At 45.2% G+C, this 15,146-nt stretch overlaps 1 protein-coding gene across 3 annotated transcripts in view; it reads right to left on the bottom strand.

The window, feature by feature from the left end:
- Positions 1 to 15,146, bottom strand: part of RUFY3 (RUN and FYVE domain containing 3) — a gene marked incomplete at both ends in the record, with an annotated part of 42,116 nt that overhangs the window by 1,812 nt on the left and 25,158 nt on the right. For 2 of the 3 annotated variants that reach the window (XM_084263621.1, XM_084263622.1), the window contains 7 exons: positions 8,853 to 8,925; positions 9,940 to 10,037; positions 10,777 to 10,944; positions 11,587 to 11,667; positions 12,497 to 12,589; positions 14,573 to 14,642; positions 14,754 to 14,819. In XM_084263621.1, coding sequence (XP_084119747.1) covers positions 8,853 to 8,925; positions 9,940 to 10,037; positions 10,777 to 10,944; positions 11,587 to 11,667; positions 12,497 to 12,589; positions 14,573 to 14,642; positions 14,754 to 14,819 — 649 coding nt within the window. Of the gene's footprint in view, positions 1 to 462; positions 538 to 1,475; positions 1,504 to 2,593; positions 2,671 to 3,716; positions 3,820 to 6,412; positions 6,533 to 8,852; positions 8,926 to 9,939; positions 10,038 to 10,776; positions 10,945 to 11,586; positions 11,668 to 12,496; positions 12,590 to 14,572; positions 14,643 to 14,753; positions 14,820 to 15,146 lie in introns of those variants that run through there. The other variant, XM_084263620.1, reaches the window with a different exon arrangement.

The raw sequence follows: 15,146 nt of genomic DNA, 5'->3' as shown, positions 1-15,146 counted from the left end.
CTCCTGCTCCTCAGCACCAGTGGAGAAGAATATCTGAATGAAGACAGCATTCCCACTGAACACCCTTTTTGGTAGGTCTCTCAAAACCCCTCTAGACTCGAACTGTAGAGCAGTGAGGAAAACAGGAGAGGCTTAGCCACAAAAAGGAGTAAGAGAAGAGGCAATGTGGCTTTTGTGAAGAAGCAACACCAAGTGTTAACACCTCTTCTCACTCCTGAGTGATCCCAGAACACAAAACACTGACAGAAAAAGGGAAGAAGCTGCTAAGAGGAAGGAAAAGCAAACCACACAGCTGAGCGGGAAACCCTCAGGCGGCTGCTGTTTTAACAAGATCCCTTTAAGAGTAAAGCAGACTTCAGAGAAAGGGCTTGTTTCTTTGTCCCAGGTCACCTGAGGAAGCCTGTGCAGTTTGAACACGACAGAGGATGTGCCCATTGTGACAGTACAAGTCCTGGGAGTTACCTTCTTTTTGCTTCGGCTGCTTTCTTCCTGGCAGAGCTGGCAGATCCCACCGTTTCCAGGTTCCAATGGCTGTTCCTAAACCCCAAGTAAAACCCAAAACCTGCTTTACATACCCCTTCACTGGCGCCTGTAGCAGAGCTCTGCAGCTGTAGGTGACCCGCGCTGTAGAGCAGGGAGGAACATTTCCCAGGCTCGTGCTTTTAACCCCTCACTGTTCCCCGCAGGCCGTGGGGCTGTGCAGGACCACGTGCAGCACCACCGTGCGCTTGCAGGGTGATCACAGCTGCACTGGCTGCAGCACCGGGCAGACAGGGAAGAGGGAACTGGGACCACACAAGCCTGGTTTTCAGGCGGAGATCAAGGCTGCCAGCCCAGCACCACAGTGGGAACAAAACATCTTTTTCACTGTGGAAAAAGAGCTGACAGATGCAGAAATTCCCCGTAGACAGAACACAACACAAGCACTGCAGCATCCCATTGACAGCTAGGGGTCAAGCTGTGCTTCACCAGCCACCCGGGGGACAGACAAATGGGTTCTGCTCTATTTGACATACAATGATAAAACATGACCGACCAACTGACCAACATCCCCCTTTCCTCTACCCTACAGAGAAATTGGGAAGCCCCTAGCCCACATTAGGGAGATTAAATACCTCTTTTCAAAAACACTAAATTATATCATGCTTCTGTTGTTCCTGATAGGCCCAGGAACACCAACCCTAACAGGCATAGGGCAAAGGAATATTAAAAGGTGTTAATATTAGTTTAAAATCCAACATGGCTGTACGAGGTGGCAAAACAACCTCATGTGGGTGCGGCACTGCCAACCCAAAGCCTTTCTAATGAGACAAGCGGCGCTCTTCCACTCAGGAAGGATCGCTGCTACAGACTCTGCAGACAAACCCTTGCCACGGCAAAACCCAGGGGACAAACTTCAGGGTATGTGGGCAGTAGGATGCTCCCTCGGTACCCTTGCCCTGCAATATCTCAACGCAAGGAAAGCGATCACCAACCTGCTCTTCCTGGGCGCTGCTCAGTGACCTAGAAGAGAAGATGATCGTCACTTGGAGCTGGCATTTCAGTCGCTGCCACATTTAAGGAAAACATCTGGCTGATCAGAGAATTCCCTCATCCTGTTTTTAAAATCCCACCCATACAGTTTTGGGTTTGCTCCTTCAATACCCTTCTGCTGAGGCTGCTCAATGAGAGACAAGGTGTCCACCAGCTTTGTCAAACACAGAGCGAAGCAAAGAGGCAGCACGTGACTGGTGCAGTTTAGACATGCAGCACTGCCAGCTAAAGGGGAAGAGCAGGAGAAGGACTTGCAAAGTGCCTTCAGAAGAGCAGAGGAAAAGGAGCACAAAGACAGGAAAGAGTGGTTGAATGGTACAACCACAGTGTAAGACTAGCTTTAAACACATTCCTGTGAAACTGTTCATCCCCTGCGTCATCTTTGAACAGGCAGCGATAACGTGCCTGGTGGCCTTCCAGAGAAACAGCAGCGTGACACTCACACTGCCTGAAGGCTCAAGGTGAAATGAGGATAAAAAGCCTCTGAGGCCTAGAAGGTTTTGTTACTATATAATAAAACAGATCTGAATTGAGCTTATGCTATTTTTAAGACAATACTTTTCTGACTAACTTTACATTGGCATTCAGTGCACATGGTTTTTTCACTGACGTTCTGGGTACTTCAGGTAGGCTGCTGCCACCTCCAAGCAACATCCTCACTGCAGAGCTGTTTCCTGCAGCTTTTAAAACATCTTCTCACACTTCAAACCAAATTAGAAACTTAGCTTTCAAATACTAAACAAATCCAGGATTTGGCTTACCAAGGTTCATTAAGAAAGGAGAATTAGTAAACAGCAGATTTACACAGAAACAAACACAAAGGGGTAAATAAAAGATACCAAGTTTCCAGATCCAGAAACGCTGACAGCAAGCAGCAGAACCCCTGCTCCCCTTTGAGAGCCATGCAAAAGCAGCAGAGACTTCAACAAAGGGCATAAAGTTGGAAAAAATCTTTCTTAGAAAGGGAAGCGGCACTATTCCAAACCTCCCATCAGCAAAGAAGTGAGAGAAGGGCAGGCAGGACTGGAAAGGCAAAAGGTAAAATAGATTTCTTCCATACTTATGTGGCAGGAAGCTGTTCTCTCTCAGCGGCTCCTTCAGTTTAGCATTTTCTTCCAGGATTTTGAGCTTCCCATCCTGCCAAAAGGAAACATTTAGCCATCAGCTGAGCGATAGGAAGACTCTGGTTTCATCCCTGCTCCACTGTGAAGGGAGACTCGCACGGCTATTTTGGGAATACTCATCTGCCCCTCCTTGGCACGGAGCTGTGCTTGGTTATGTGAGAACACGCCAACACCAGTCCACCCCAGGAGCAGCCCCACACATTTTCCTTTTGCTCTGAGCTAAAGTTTGACTTCACATTTTAGGATGGACTCTAACACGTCTGATAACTTCTTTTCACTGCTGGGAACCACAGACACCGTTCTTCATTTTACCAACAGAGGCTGAAAGGCAGATGGGCTGAACAGGCTTTTAAAAGACTGATCAGCGCCACAAATCCTCTCAGCCAGGAAAGGAAACAAATCCAGCCCTGTTCCCCAGCCATGACCCAGGTCCCAGCTCGAGCCGTGTCATCTGTGTAATGCCACGCTGAAAGGCGACTGTAGAACACCAGTCACATGGTAAGGGCTGGCACAGTCCCTCACGCGCGCATCGCGCTCACGTTGTGACTACAGCCTCAGTGGAGCTCTTCCATTTCTGCAAGAGCAAACTCCACTAGCTCAAGCGCCACTTACGAGTTCTGTGGCAGAAGTCCAGACTGAAATTGCCATTTGGCATGTTATCCCATTGGTTCCTGGTGGGAATGCCCCACTCCTGCTTCAGCACTTGCCTGCTGAGTAAAGAAGGATAACCCCACGCAGGACCCCGGCCTCAAACCTAGCGCGTCAGCTAGACAGCAAAGAAAAGCAGCTGTTCTGCCTTCCAGACAGCAGAGATTTTGTCAGGTACCCAGCTTGGAAGAAGAAATCTGTGTCCTGCGATGCAGAGTAACACCTGCAATATTTTTGTGAGGCTTAACTTAAACTGCCTAGTCAGTGCCTGTGGGAAAAAAAACATTCCCAAGTTTATTTTTGTGTGGCACATTAACACCACGTATTTATTGCCCAATAAAACTCAGGAAAAGCAAATGAGCAGAATGAAACTGTCCTTCAAACACAAGTCATGAGTCTGAGTCGTGTTACCTGTCTCAGCCAGTTCTTTGCACCCTTTTTGTTTTCTTGGCTGCGCTGGTGACTGTGTGACCATCTGTCTCTTTCCCGCTTCAGTTCCAGCTCAAGGTGGCTCCTAGAAGGTGGAGGTGGAATTGTGAATAAGGGCCCTGGGTCTGTAATGCTGGACACTGAGAGCAAAGGAACTGTTTAACCCTCTCCTCACACCAAAGCTACCAAACCCCAATTCAAGAGCTGAAAACTTCCTCTCTGAGGGAAAAGCTGTCTCACGGTGCATTAAGCTGTAATGTGTCAGGGTGGGAAAAAAAAAATCTGTAAGTTCTTAATTTAATTCTAGCACAGTTTTGGGGCGGGGGGAGGGGAGGAGAACAAGCCCATTGATTAAGCCTGCAAGTCTTTAAAAAAAAGTCAGTGCCCTGTTCAAAAAGACACTCTTCAGCATGTCAACTGCCACAGGACAAGCTCTGAAACCAGGAGAAGTCCAGCAGGCTAAAAACAGGCTGCATGTGGACCACAGGCAAGTCCCCAGTCTGACTGAGCCTGCAAGGAATGGATGACACATGCGCCCTCAGGACTGCCCCACACTGGTACCGCAGCTGAGGCTTTTTCATCAGTACCCCAGTCCCACATGGGTATGTGGAGCTGCAGGGAACCAAAGCTGAGAGCAGCCCACTCATATTCAGGAGGACAGCTCATCAGTGGGTCAAGGACAAACAGGCACCGAGAGGTCCCGACACAGCCCGAAGCAGGCTGAAGAGAGGCACGACTAAATCTAGCTGTGGATCGAAGACCCTTTACCCTGGGGCACCCAACACCTCCACGACTGGGCAACAGTGACAAAGCTTTTGGAGCACACATGCCCTCAGTGTGCCATAAAGTGCCATAAACCCCCTTTTTCTGAAATCATGGCAGCTGCTCCATGCTCCAAATTATGACCCGTGTTCCAAAATCAAAGCCTAGAAACTGAGTATTGGCTGGCAGAAGTATTGGCAAGACTTGTACTACAGAACATTCAGACTCCTCGATGCTATTAAACCCAACATTACCCATTATTACCCTCGTTAGCCTCCATACTGCTCCAACAGTTTTTAAAATAACTCATCATGACTACAGCCTCATTAATTACATAGCCTAACTGAAGCGTGTAAGCCGGTGGAGACTTAGATCCAGAAATGAACCTTGCCCAGGCTGACATTTAAAAACAAGCCACCCGAGGGAATTCCTGTTTATAACTTGGATTTTAAACCACCACCACCACAAAAAGCCCCGTTTCCTCTTCAAGGAATCTAATTCAAGCAAAACTACCCACCAACTACTGCAGCACTCACCAGTAACTTGCTGCTTTGGAAGCCCAGTTAAGTAAAGCAGTACAACCTCCCAGTAAAGGAGGCTCAAACATTTTCATACCGTTGTCTTGATTTAGCTTGGGTGAGGAAAGAATCAGAGAAAGTCCAAGTGCTGCAAAAATAGACCCATTTGCAAATCCCCCCCCACTGGTAGGTACGCTGTTAAACCCACTCAGTGTAAGATGAGGCGTTCCCCATGCACACCCGTGAGCACCGCTGAGCTCACCCACAAGCACCCCATGGGAATTTCTGATGAAAGCTATTTGCTGGCTTTGTGGATCCCCTCTGTAACTTTCTGAAAAGGAAACTAAAAGCTGTGCCAGGAGGGGACAAAAATAAAAATCAACACACGTCCAGCAATGCTGCTGCACAGTTCACTGCAGTAACCTTGCAACAGATGGAAGACGCATCATAGCTGCAGGAGAAGAGATGCTCTTCTCTTGTAAGAGAAGAGGATTTCTCCATTTTCCTGACAGGGGCCAACAGATAACACTGCAGGGGAAAATACAACAGCTCTCACTAAGCTCTTTGCACTTGGCTTCCAGCTCCTTGGTTGCTGCTCAGCAAAACAGACCAGTTTCAGCTGGAGAAAAAAAAAAGCCAAACCAAAAACCATCACAGCACTGTGTGTCAGACCAACAGCCAGGACTGACAACCCTCAGCCCCAACTCTTCAGCACCAGCGCTAGGCAAAGCCTCCACTGGCACATCCCTGCCAATGAACAGCAAATTGTTGTCTTTTGCTCTAGACTCCAGATCATGGTATTACACTGGAAAGTCTGATGCAACGCTGTGTTAGAGAGGACTAGGCTGTGGTCAGAGACCTGACCACACATCCTGGTGACTCTCATTCCCCAGAACAGGCTAACCTGCAACACAACCTCAGTGCAGACCAAAGATCTGACCAGCATCCCTGGGATCTCACCCAAGTTTTGCAGCTTGCTGTGATCTTTGTTCCTGCACCTCTAGTGCTGCAGGTTTTCAAGAGAGAGGGTTATCGACAGATGCCCAAAAAATCAGAAAAATACCCTGACATTTCATTTCTACCCAAAAGATGTTCTGCAACCTGCTTCTGATAATCCACTTCCACATAAGACCAGTACTTTTGTTGGTGATTTCTACTGACCACGTAATTCTTTTGCATTTTCTTCCAATCCAGATTGAGTTGTAACTTCACACATCGGAACATCTGCCATCTCACCAAACATTTCACCTCCCTGGAGCATTTCATACCTGGCTGGCATCTAAAATGCCTCTTGTCTCTCTCCACCTCCAACCCATGCTTCCTTTTGCTTTCATACCTACTTCCTACTAGACACATTAAAAACAGCCCAGAAAATAGATTAGAAAAAGATTTCTTCACCGCTGCCTGGAGAGCTCTTCCACTTCTAGCTGGAGGCTGTTGATTTTGTCCCCAAACTCCTGCTTGAAGAGACGGTTGTCCTGCTGGGCCAACTGACGGTCCTTCTCCGCCTGTCGCAATCTGGATTTGAGCCACATGAACTTGTGATAAAAAACAAAAGCCATGGTGGGGAGGAAGACCGAGTTTAACCAACAAATAAAAAACCCAGTGAAAAGGTAAAGCCAAAAAAAGGAGGAATGGTAAAAACAATGGAAAGGAGGAAAATATTTTAAAAGAAAAGCAAAATGTAGGTGGTGAACCAGGCAGAAGGCTCTGATTTTCAATAGTTTTTATTCTATTACTACAGTTTACAGCCATTAGATGAAAAACATAAAACATCACTTGTATCCAGATTCAAAGCAAACCTCAAGTACACAGAATTTTAAGTCAAATTGGATTTTAATGTACGTTACATTTCAGCTTTACACATGTAACTGGAACTTGCAACTTAGGTTAGCTACTATTTAAGGATTAGTGCATTTTCCTGGTCTCTTCCATGGACTGGCACGTTGGCTCAAGGCCCAGGCATCACTGCACCGAAGCACTTCCACTTCAGGCCTGACATCAGAAATGATCAGATCCCTAATTCTCTCTTATTTTAGCGGTACTGTGACAGCAAACCAACCCAGCCCAACCCCTTACTTCTACAGAGGAAATCTGGGGAGGGGTGGGGGAGCCAACAGTTCTAACTAATTGGAGATCCCTTGATGTAAGCTTCCAGCTTTTTATCCCTATTTTCTATTTTCTCCAGGTAGTTAAAATGAGTTTCTAGTAAGAGGTTAAGTTTATGCTTTGGAGCATGCAACTTGGGCATCGCCCACAGATTTAAAACGCGTCTCCAAGTCAGCTTTTTGGGCAGGAGTCCATTAGACAAGCTAAGCAGTGGTACACGCTTGTGTACAGGAGGACTAGGCTGAGCCTCAAGGATTTTTAAACCTACCTAGTAAGAATCAATAGGTGTTCTTTCCCCAGTCACGTTTCAGTCACATTTGCTGCCCACTGGCCCAAGGAGCACTATCCCTCAGGACAAAGGGAGAACTGGCACCAAACAATTTCCATCGGCATCTCACCAGGGCAAAAAAACCCTAATTCGTCACAGGAAACCCCCAAACAAGATCTTTTTGAAAGAAAAAAGAAACCTATAACCTAAAGCCTGTGACAGGCAGGCCAGCACGGTGAACTTCTGTGGCCCCGGGGAAGAGGATATTAGTTTTCATATTATCTAAAGTTACCTAAAGATTTGTGCTGGGGCCTTGAATTGGCAATTATATTTTTCCCTATTGAGAGCTGTTTCCAAGCTATAGCTGTTCTTTCACTAGCAAATTCCATTTGTGTCGAGCAACAGAAACTCAGACAGAAATCAAAAAAATGTAGAAGGCAACTCTTCCTTTCCAACCACTAACTACTCAGACAAGGAATGGTCAAGTACCCAATTACCATTTCCACTCCCCACCACTGCACATTTTCTTTCCTTTCCTTTTTTTTTTTTTGCTTTTGTTTCTGTTAAACACTAGAGTATAAAGAGCAGGTTTTATTTTCTTTATTTTTAAAAACGTTGAACTTCCCTTTCTAAAGGGGAGAGGCCTACCAAAACACCTCTCCTTAGCTTCCTTCGGTCAGAAAGAACCGCAACACATGTCTAGCGGGATCATGGCAGAGGTAGAAGGCGATGTAAAGATAAGGAGGTTTCCACTGAACTTACCACTCTATCATGTTACTCTAAAGACACCTAGCTACTAATTCTGGACACATGAAGTTTAAAGGAATCAGGGCAAGTCCCCACCCTCCCCCCAAGTCACTAAGGCAAAATCGTTGCAAGCAGTCTTGGTTACAAGAGGGCTGGTCTTCACGGTGACGAGCTACGGAGTCGCGCCCGTTCGTCTTGGACTGGGGGCTGAACCCACAGAACAGAAGTGGATGGGTAACGGCTTGGGGTACGCACACAACTACTGTCAACAACTTCCAGGGATGCTTTTTTTTTTTTCATCTACTTCACAAAAAGGGTAACAGAGAAAACTAGTTGACTTGCCAGAGCTGGCCAATCTGGTAGGGTCTTGGCCATCGCACCTAGTATCCATAAATGCTGAAGACTTGTGCTGCTGTATACGGTATGCATCACCGGGATGTACAGAGCCACAGATCTCCCATTCCTTACGCTTTTCTGCTGTGTTTATTGGCCAACTTATCAGTATTTTAACACAGTTTAAATGGCAAAGTTAGGGACTTTTATACCCAACTCTAAATCTCTGAAGAAAAACTCTGATTTTAAAAATTCAGCAAATTCCAAATCAATTTTAGGTGACAATTAACATTTTAACAGTTGCTTTTAGCAATTCTCAAGTTCTCCCCTCATAAATGAGTTCTGATGTTGGAGCTGTGAGGTGACCAGACATCAAAATGTCTAATGATGCTTCTGGATCAGTTTGTTTGCTGCACTATTTAAGGTTTTTGCCTGTTTCACCAAATCCTTTTCACTGTTTAAGTCAGAATGAGGATGATGAGAAAACGGAAAAAATAAGAACAGCAAGAGAAAAAGAGCAAATCAATTAGCTGAGTAGATACCATAAAACATTTTCAAATACAAACTTTCTACAAACAAAATGACCCTTTTTACAAAGAATCTTTCAAGACACAAACCCTAAAACGAGAGCTTTCATCTAGTACACTGACCTACTCATTAACTAGCAGAAACTGAAGTTCTTCTGAACCTTTGGCCAAACCACTGCAAAGCCTGGTTTCGACAACAAGACCAAAGGGTAAAAAGGAGCACACTGCTCCTCCTCAAATCGATCCAACTTCAACATGGAGGTCCTCCTCACTTCATGAGGGTTACTAACATGAGATCAACAGAGTCACTAAGGATGAACTTGTCCCTGTCTAAATTAATATTACACCTGTGGGCTATCTGTATCAACTGCTGGTCTGATAGTGAGAGCCAGGCTGCCCTCTCATCTTCCTCCATTTACTTCCATGTGAGGGTTTCTTCCAGCTTATCTCCCTAAGTACAAGGCTGTTCATAGTCAGAACAGTTCAATTCAGGGTATTGTTTTCCAAACAGAACCAGTGAGATCTGGAATAACCAAGCACCACTAAGCCTGGTCCCTGCTGCATGCTTGTCCTTCCCACTCCCAATGTAACTGTCATTAATGGTTAAGCACTTCTCTAAGTTTGTATCTCTATTTTTTTTATCAGCACTATCAGAGAGTAATTAACTGGCAATGACTGGGGAACACAGAGAAGCAGCTGACGTAGATAAACAATGCTGTTATGTTCATTACCCCTTCATTAGTATATTCTTTGCCAGTGGAAGTCCTCCCAAGCACACAAAACTCCTAACAGCATCTCACAAAATGACAGCTCTCCTTGTGTAGCGCTCTAGCAGTGGCCAAGCAGCGCACTTGGACTCTTGCTTGGTCCATTCAGGGTGAGCAGGACACTACCACTAGCAGACACTTGTGATTTTGTAATTGTACAAGTTCATTTTTTACCTTTGTTCAAGCTGTTTGATGGTGGCAGCCATCTGATTTGTTTTTTCTTCCAAGCGGCTGTTTAATTCACTCTTCTGTTTCGCTCCCATGTCCGAACTCTGCAACAAGCACCGTCATGGGTTTGTTTGTGGGCAGCAGGAAAACGAACAGAACCCACACTCAATCATGTGGTACAAGAAACGAAAGCAGAAGCCAAAGTGGGAGGATAAGGTGCTCAGAAAGCAAATGCCAGGCCAGTATTACAAGGACAAGCATTTTTCCATACAGGCGCAGGCTGTACTTGGGCCCCACAGGAAGGCAATACTGCCATCAGTGAAACTCCCTGTCTGATGCGTATTAGTGCAGTACCTGCTAAGAGCCTTTGACTGTTTTACAGGCAAAGATTGGCTCAAGGAGAGCAGAAGCAGCTCTTCTCTGTTCTAAACTTTATTTTAGAAATTCTTTTTGAGCATTTTGGGTTGCTCTTTATCTTAAGCATCTGCTTTTGTCATCGCACGGTAACGTAAGTAATCACCCCGTATATCCTCAAATGCTAGACTGTGCTGGGACAGAAGATACCACAGCTCGGTTTTTGTACCACAAGAACACAGAAGGTGCTTTCCCCAGTCACACAGACACAGTTGCAGATCATCACGAGTTGCTCTTCAAAAAACCTCATTTTCCTTTAACCTCCAACACACCCAGCTGTTCAAGTAATACAGCTTTCTTGCAGCAAGTAGTACGCTATGCAGATTGTAACCCTCCTACACCTAGCAGCTTTTAAATAGATCAGGAGGCAAAAAAGACCAAGACCTATCACTTTTATCTGGAATTCACAGCATTAAATTATTTTCCTACCTGCAGCTTGAAAGACAGTTCATGCTTTAGGGCCCTGAGATCATCCAGTTGCTGTCTGAGTGCCACCAGTGCATCTTGCTTCTCACAAACATCTTTCTCCAGCATCTTCATGGCTAGCTCCATCTCCTGTCGCATGCCGATCTGTGCCTCCAGCTCTTTCTCCACATCCTGGAACACAGGGATCAGCCCATGTTACCAGCCAGCTTTCCTCACCAGCCGTGAGACACCCACCCTTAACTGGTGCTCCTGCCAATGCCAGCGCTGCCCAGAAGCACAGCGCGTTCCCACATCACCACGCTTACAGTTCAGACCCGTTTAAAGACATCTAAGGACAACAAATCCACATTTTCAGTCCAGTATTAAAGCAACGTGAACAGCTTAACCAGCACAGAGTCAGAAAGAAGTATGCAAGTCCGTCTTTCTGATGGAAGGGACTAGTGAAAAGCTGGCAGGTCTTTTATTTCCTAAAATCCTTCTGCTCAGACATTTTTCTCCCCACCAGCTGAACACACTGTGCTGCGTAACAGTTCAGATAGTGGCAATAACCTCATCAGCAAGGGGAAATGTGCCACACCTAGAAATGCAACTGCACTGCTTGTTCCGAAAAAACAGACCTCAGGCTGATAAACAGAGCCACAAAACGAACATCGCTTCTGACGAGACCGTCTCTGTGATCAGACTGCAGCAGGCAGCCAAAACCATTAAAAACATCGCCTGGCTAAACATTTTCCAAAGGGAGTGTGTAACATGGAGTTATTGTGTGAAATTTGCAGCCATCTGTAGCCAGCTCCAAGCTCTCACAGTCCTTACCAGCCGCAGCTGAGTCTCCTCCTTTAGCTGTTTTCGTGCCTCAGTCAGTGCATGTCCATCAGCAGTTCTGTCTTTAGCGACCTAAGGTAATGAAGACACCCAATTAGCTTGTCATTGTAGACTACCAACCTGATGATTTGTTTTTCCCACTGCCTGGAAATTGAATTCCACAGCTATCAAAATTTGCAGCCTCAGTCATATGCTCTGCCTTGGCTGGCCCTGTGTGGAGCCAGGAGTTGGACTCGATGGTCCTTATAGGTCCCTTCCAACTCAGGATCCTGATTCTGTGATTCAGTTAACGCAGCTTCTGCGTGAAACGCTTCCATTTCCCTGGTTCCCCACAGTGCTCAGTGCACCGCAGTGGATATGCATCAAAACACACAAAATGCCTTCTTAGCGTGGCTACAAAACTTCAGAAGATGTTTTAAAACATAAACCGGATTCTGCCATAGTTACTAGCACTTGAAATAAATCAACGATGATGAAGAATTATAGATCCTACCCCTACACTTCCAAAAGAGGTGGCTCTTCAGGCCACAGAGGTAGAACTCCAACATCCTAATTTTTCTGCCACCACCTCAGTAAATCATCCTTCATCCTGTCCCTTCTGACACCTCCACCCAGCAAGCCAGGAACAGGCTGTGCCAGCCCCCGGCTCTGCGCACGCTCACAGATCCATCGCCTGCGGCCAGACAGGATTTACTGTGGCCAGGGTCCATCTGTCACCCTCTGCAGAGGGCTGACCTCGAGTCACTCTTCTCTATTGCAGGTTTTGTGCGAGATACTTATGGGAAAAGCATCAATTAGTGCCAGTGTGATGGATTTCCAACAGAGGCTAAAACACCTACTTCTTGGGCAAATTTGGGCTGGGAGTGCCCAAAAGGTTCAGTGCTCACTCCCACAGACCAACCTTACGATTGGACTCTAAGATGTAAGAGCTTTCTTCTTTAACCCGTTCCATCTCTTCTTGCAGCGTAATAATCCTGTTGTTTGCAACTGCAAGCTGTGAACAAAACAGGGCAACACTCACATATCAAAAGCATACTTCACCACCTCCTTTTTTCCTCTGGACTAGTTTTCAGTACTCAGCTTTTTCTCACAAGAGAGAAAATTGGGAATGGTAAAACAAAACTTTGCCATCACCATGGAGAAAGACTAGCTGAAAAAGCATTGATTAGTGTCAGAATTTCCAATAGTAGCTAAAATAGAGACTTCCCAACCTATTTTAGTTCCTGTCTTTCAGTCAAGTTATTGCCATCATCAGGTCTCTACCTGCCAGACTCAGTGTAACACATGGGTAGCACAACTCTACTGAAATCTCCATTCCCCTTCCCTTGCCAAAGTTATCAAAACTGAAAAATCTGAACACATGGCAGCAAAGTTTTGTTGACTTTAAGCAACTGCAGCACATTACCAGAGAAAAAAATACTTGAGTGGGATTGCTAAAGCTTCAGTGGTTTGGCTACACTGCGAGGTGAAGTACATGAGATGTAAGATGCCCAAGCATTTGGGCAAGAGAAGCACAATGGAACAGCTGGCTGGGAACGGAGGATCAGTAGCACACACCACCTTTATGAGACAGGACATCTGCCCAGAGGAACTCCCAGAACAGACATGACTGCAGACTAAGAGATTACTTTGAGCAGGTGATCAAAGGCCAAAGGGACTCCAGAAAACACCTTCTGGCTTTGTAAATCCTACCTTACGTAAGCCTTGCGCAGAAGAAAAGCTCAGTGACATTCCAAGAGATCAGCACGTTAATTCAGTGACAAACTGAAGCTAAAATTACCCTGATAAAAGTGTGAGTCTTTGGTACAGCTCAAGCCACATACACAAATCGATGTGACATGTGACACGGTACATTAACTCCACCCTGCAAATAGCCCTGGTTGGCACAGCATGTTCCAGTGCCACTTAAATTCTTTGAACAGCATGCAGACTTCACTAAGATGCAAGCAAGTACATTATTAAAAATCAAAAAATACTTCAGTCAATATTGCAATTAATATCCATGGGTAACATGCCTAATGAGCACAGTGCTCATACTCTGCAGGTAATAAATTAAAAGCCATTTATTATCATAGCCCTGAGAAAGGCAGCCTCTAGTGCAGACTGCTTTTTACAAATTAAAAACAGTAATTTAATTGTAAAAAACTATTGCAAGGATGGATACCAAATTTCCATCGCTACAGCTTCTCCTAATTTGCAATACATTCATTAGAGTAAGTGTTCAACACACAGACCTCCTTCAGTGAGGATGATCAAGGAAAACGTAAGCTTTCCATATCATATTGATACTGTGAGGGCACTGAGACATCTCAAACAAAAATCATTCTGCTAAGTGACATGCAGACAGAGACACTGCTAGGATGAGACGTACTATCACCCATTTGTCAGGGAACTGACCCCACAAGATTTTGACTTTTATGCTATTACTAATGAACTGCAAGACCCATTTTAAAACACAGGTTACACCTATGACACACATACCTGCTGTTTTTCATGCTTAGACTGAACATCCTTTTATCTACAATGCTCATTTTGCCTTTATTTCTTACAAATTGTGAGGGGCTAGAGAAAAAGTTTATGAAACAGTTGAACTGCTATCTTTACGCTGCAGTAAATGTCTGGACCCATCAAAATGAACAGGCATTTTAAAATTTGTCATGTCTGGACATCTCCTAACCTGGATCACCTGCACGGTCTTCAAAACCACCTGACAACTACTTCTAAGACATTTTCCAAAAATCAGAAAGCATTCCAAGACTTCATGAGGATTCAGCAGCCTTAGGTTAACATAGGTATTTCATTGTTAGTAGTGACAGCTGGTGTCATTCCTCAGCAGGTCAGTTACTCTGGTTCCAGCATTAACACACTCATCATTATGTACACTACAAATCTAAAAATAATTCCTCCCTCCCCTACCACCTTTTTAATCCCTGGCTGCTAAAGGGGAAAACATCAGATGATTTTCTATTACACTTACCTCCTCGGTCAGTTTAGTGTTGGATTTTTCCAAGGCATCCACCTTGGCCTGTAGGTTGTTTACTGTAGCACTGTTGAAAAGGGAAAAAAAACCCAAACCCTTCAGTAATTCCTTCTTTTTGAAAAGGCACTTTTCTATTTTGCTACACTACATAATAAAGAATAAATAAATTATTCCTTACCTTAAATGTCTATTGAGTTCTTCTACATAGTTCTTCTGGTCCAAAATGGCCGTTATCTGACCATCTCTGGAAAAAAGAATTCTCATTCAGCACCACCATTTGGATTCAAAGAACAAGAGACACCATCAAAGGTCTAAGAGGAAACTGGGCAAGAAAGCCTGTGGACCCAGCATAACCCTGGCTCTCAATGACTCCATGTGACGTGTGTGATGGCAAAGCCGAGCTGCAGGCCATGCCTTTATAACCAGCTCCTGCCCTCTGACCTCTCAGAAGCTGCAACTGCTACGTTCACCTGGATGATGTTCAGGCATTTTGGGACCCAGAAGCTGAACCACTGAGGCAGGCAGCATTTCACAGTGTACAGTGGTATTTCAAAGAAAAGAGCCTGAGTTT

The sequence above is a fragment of the Gallinula chloropus genome (assembly GCF_964237585.1).
Source record: "Gallinula chloropus genome assembly, chromosome: 4".
Lineage (NCBI taxonomy): Eukaryota > Metazoa > Chordata > Aves > Gruiformes > Rallidae > Gallinula > Gallinula chloropus.
Note: the sequence above shows the minus strand (reverse complement) of the source record. Positions and strands in the feature narration are given on the sequence as shown.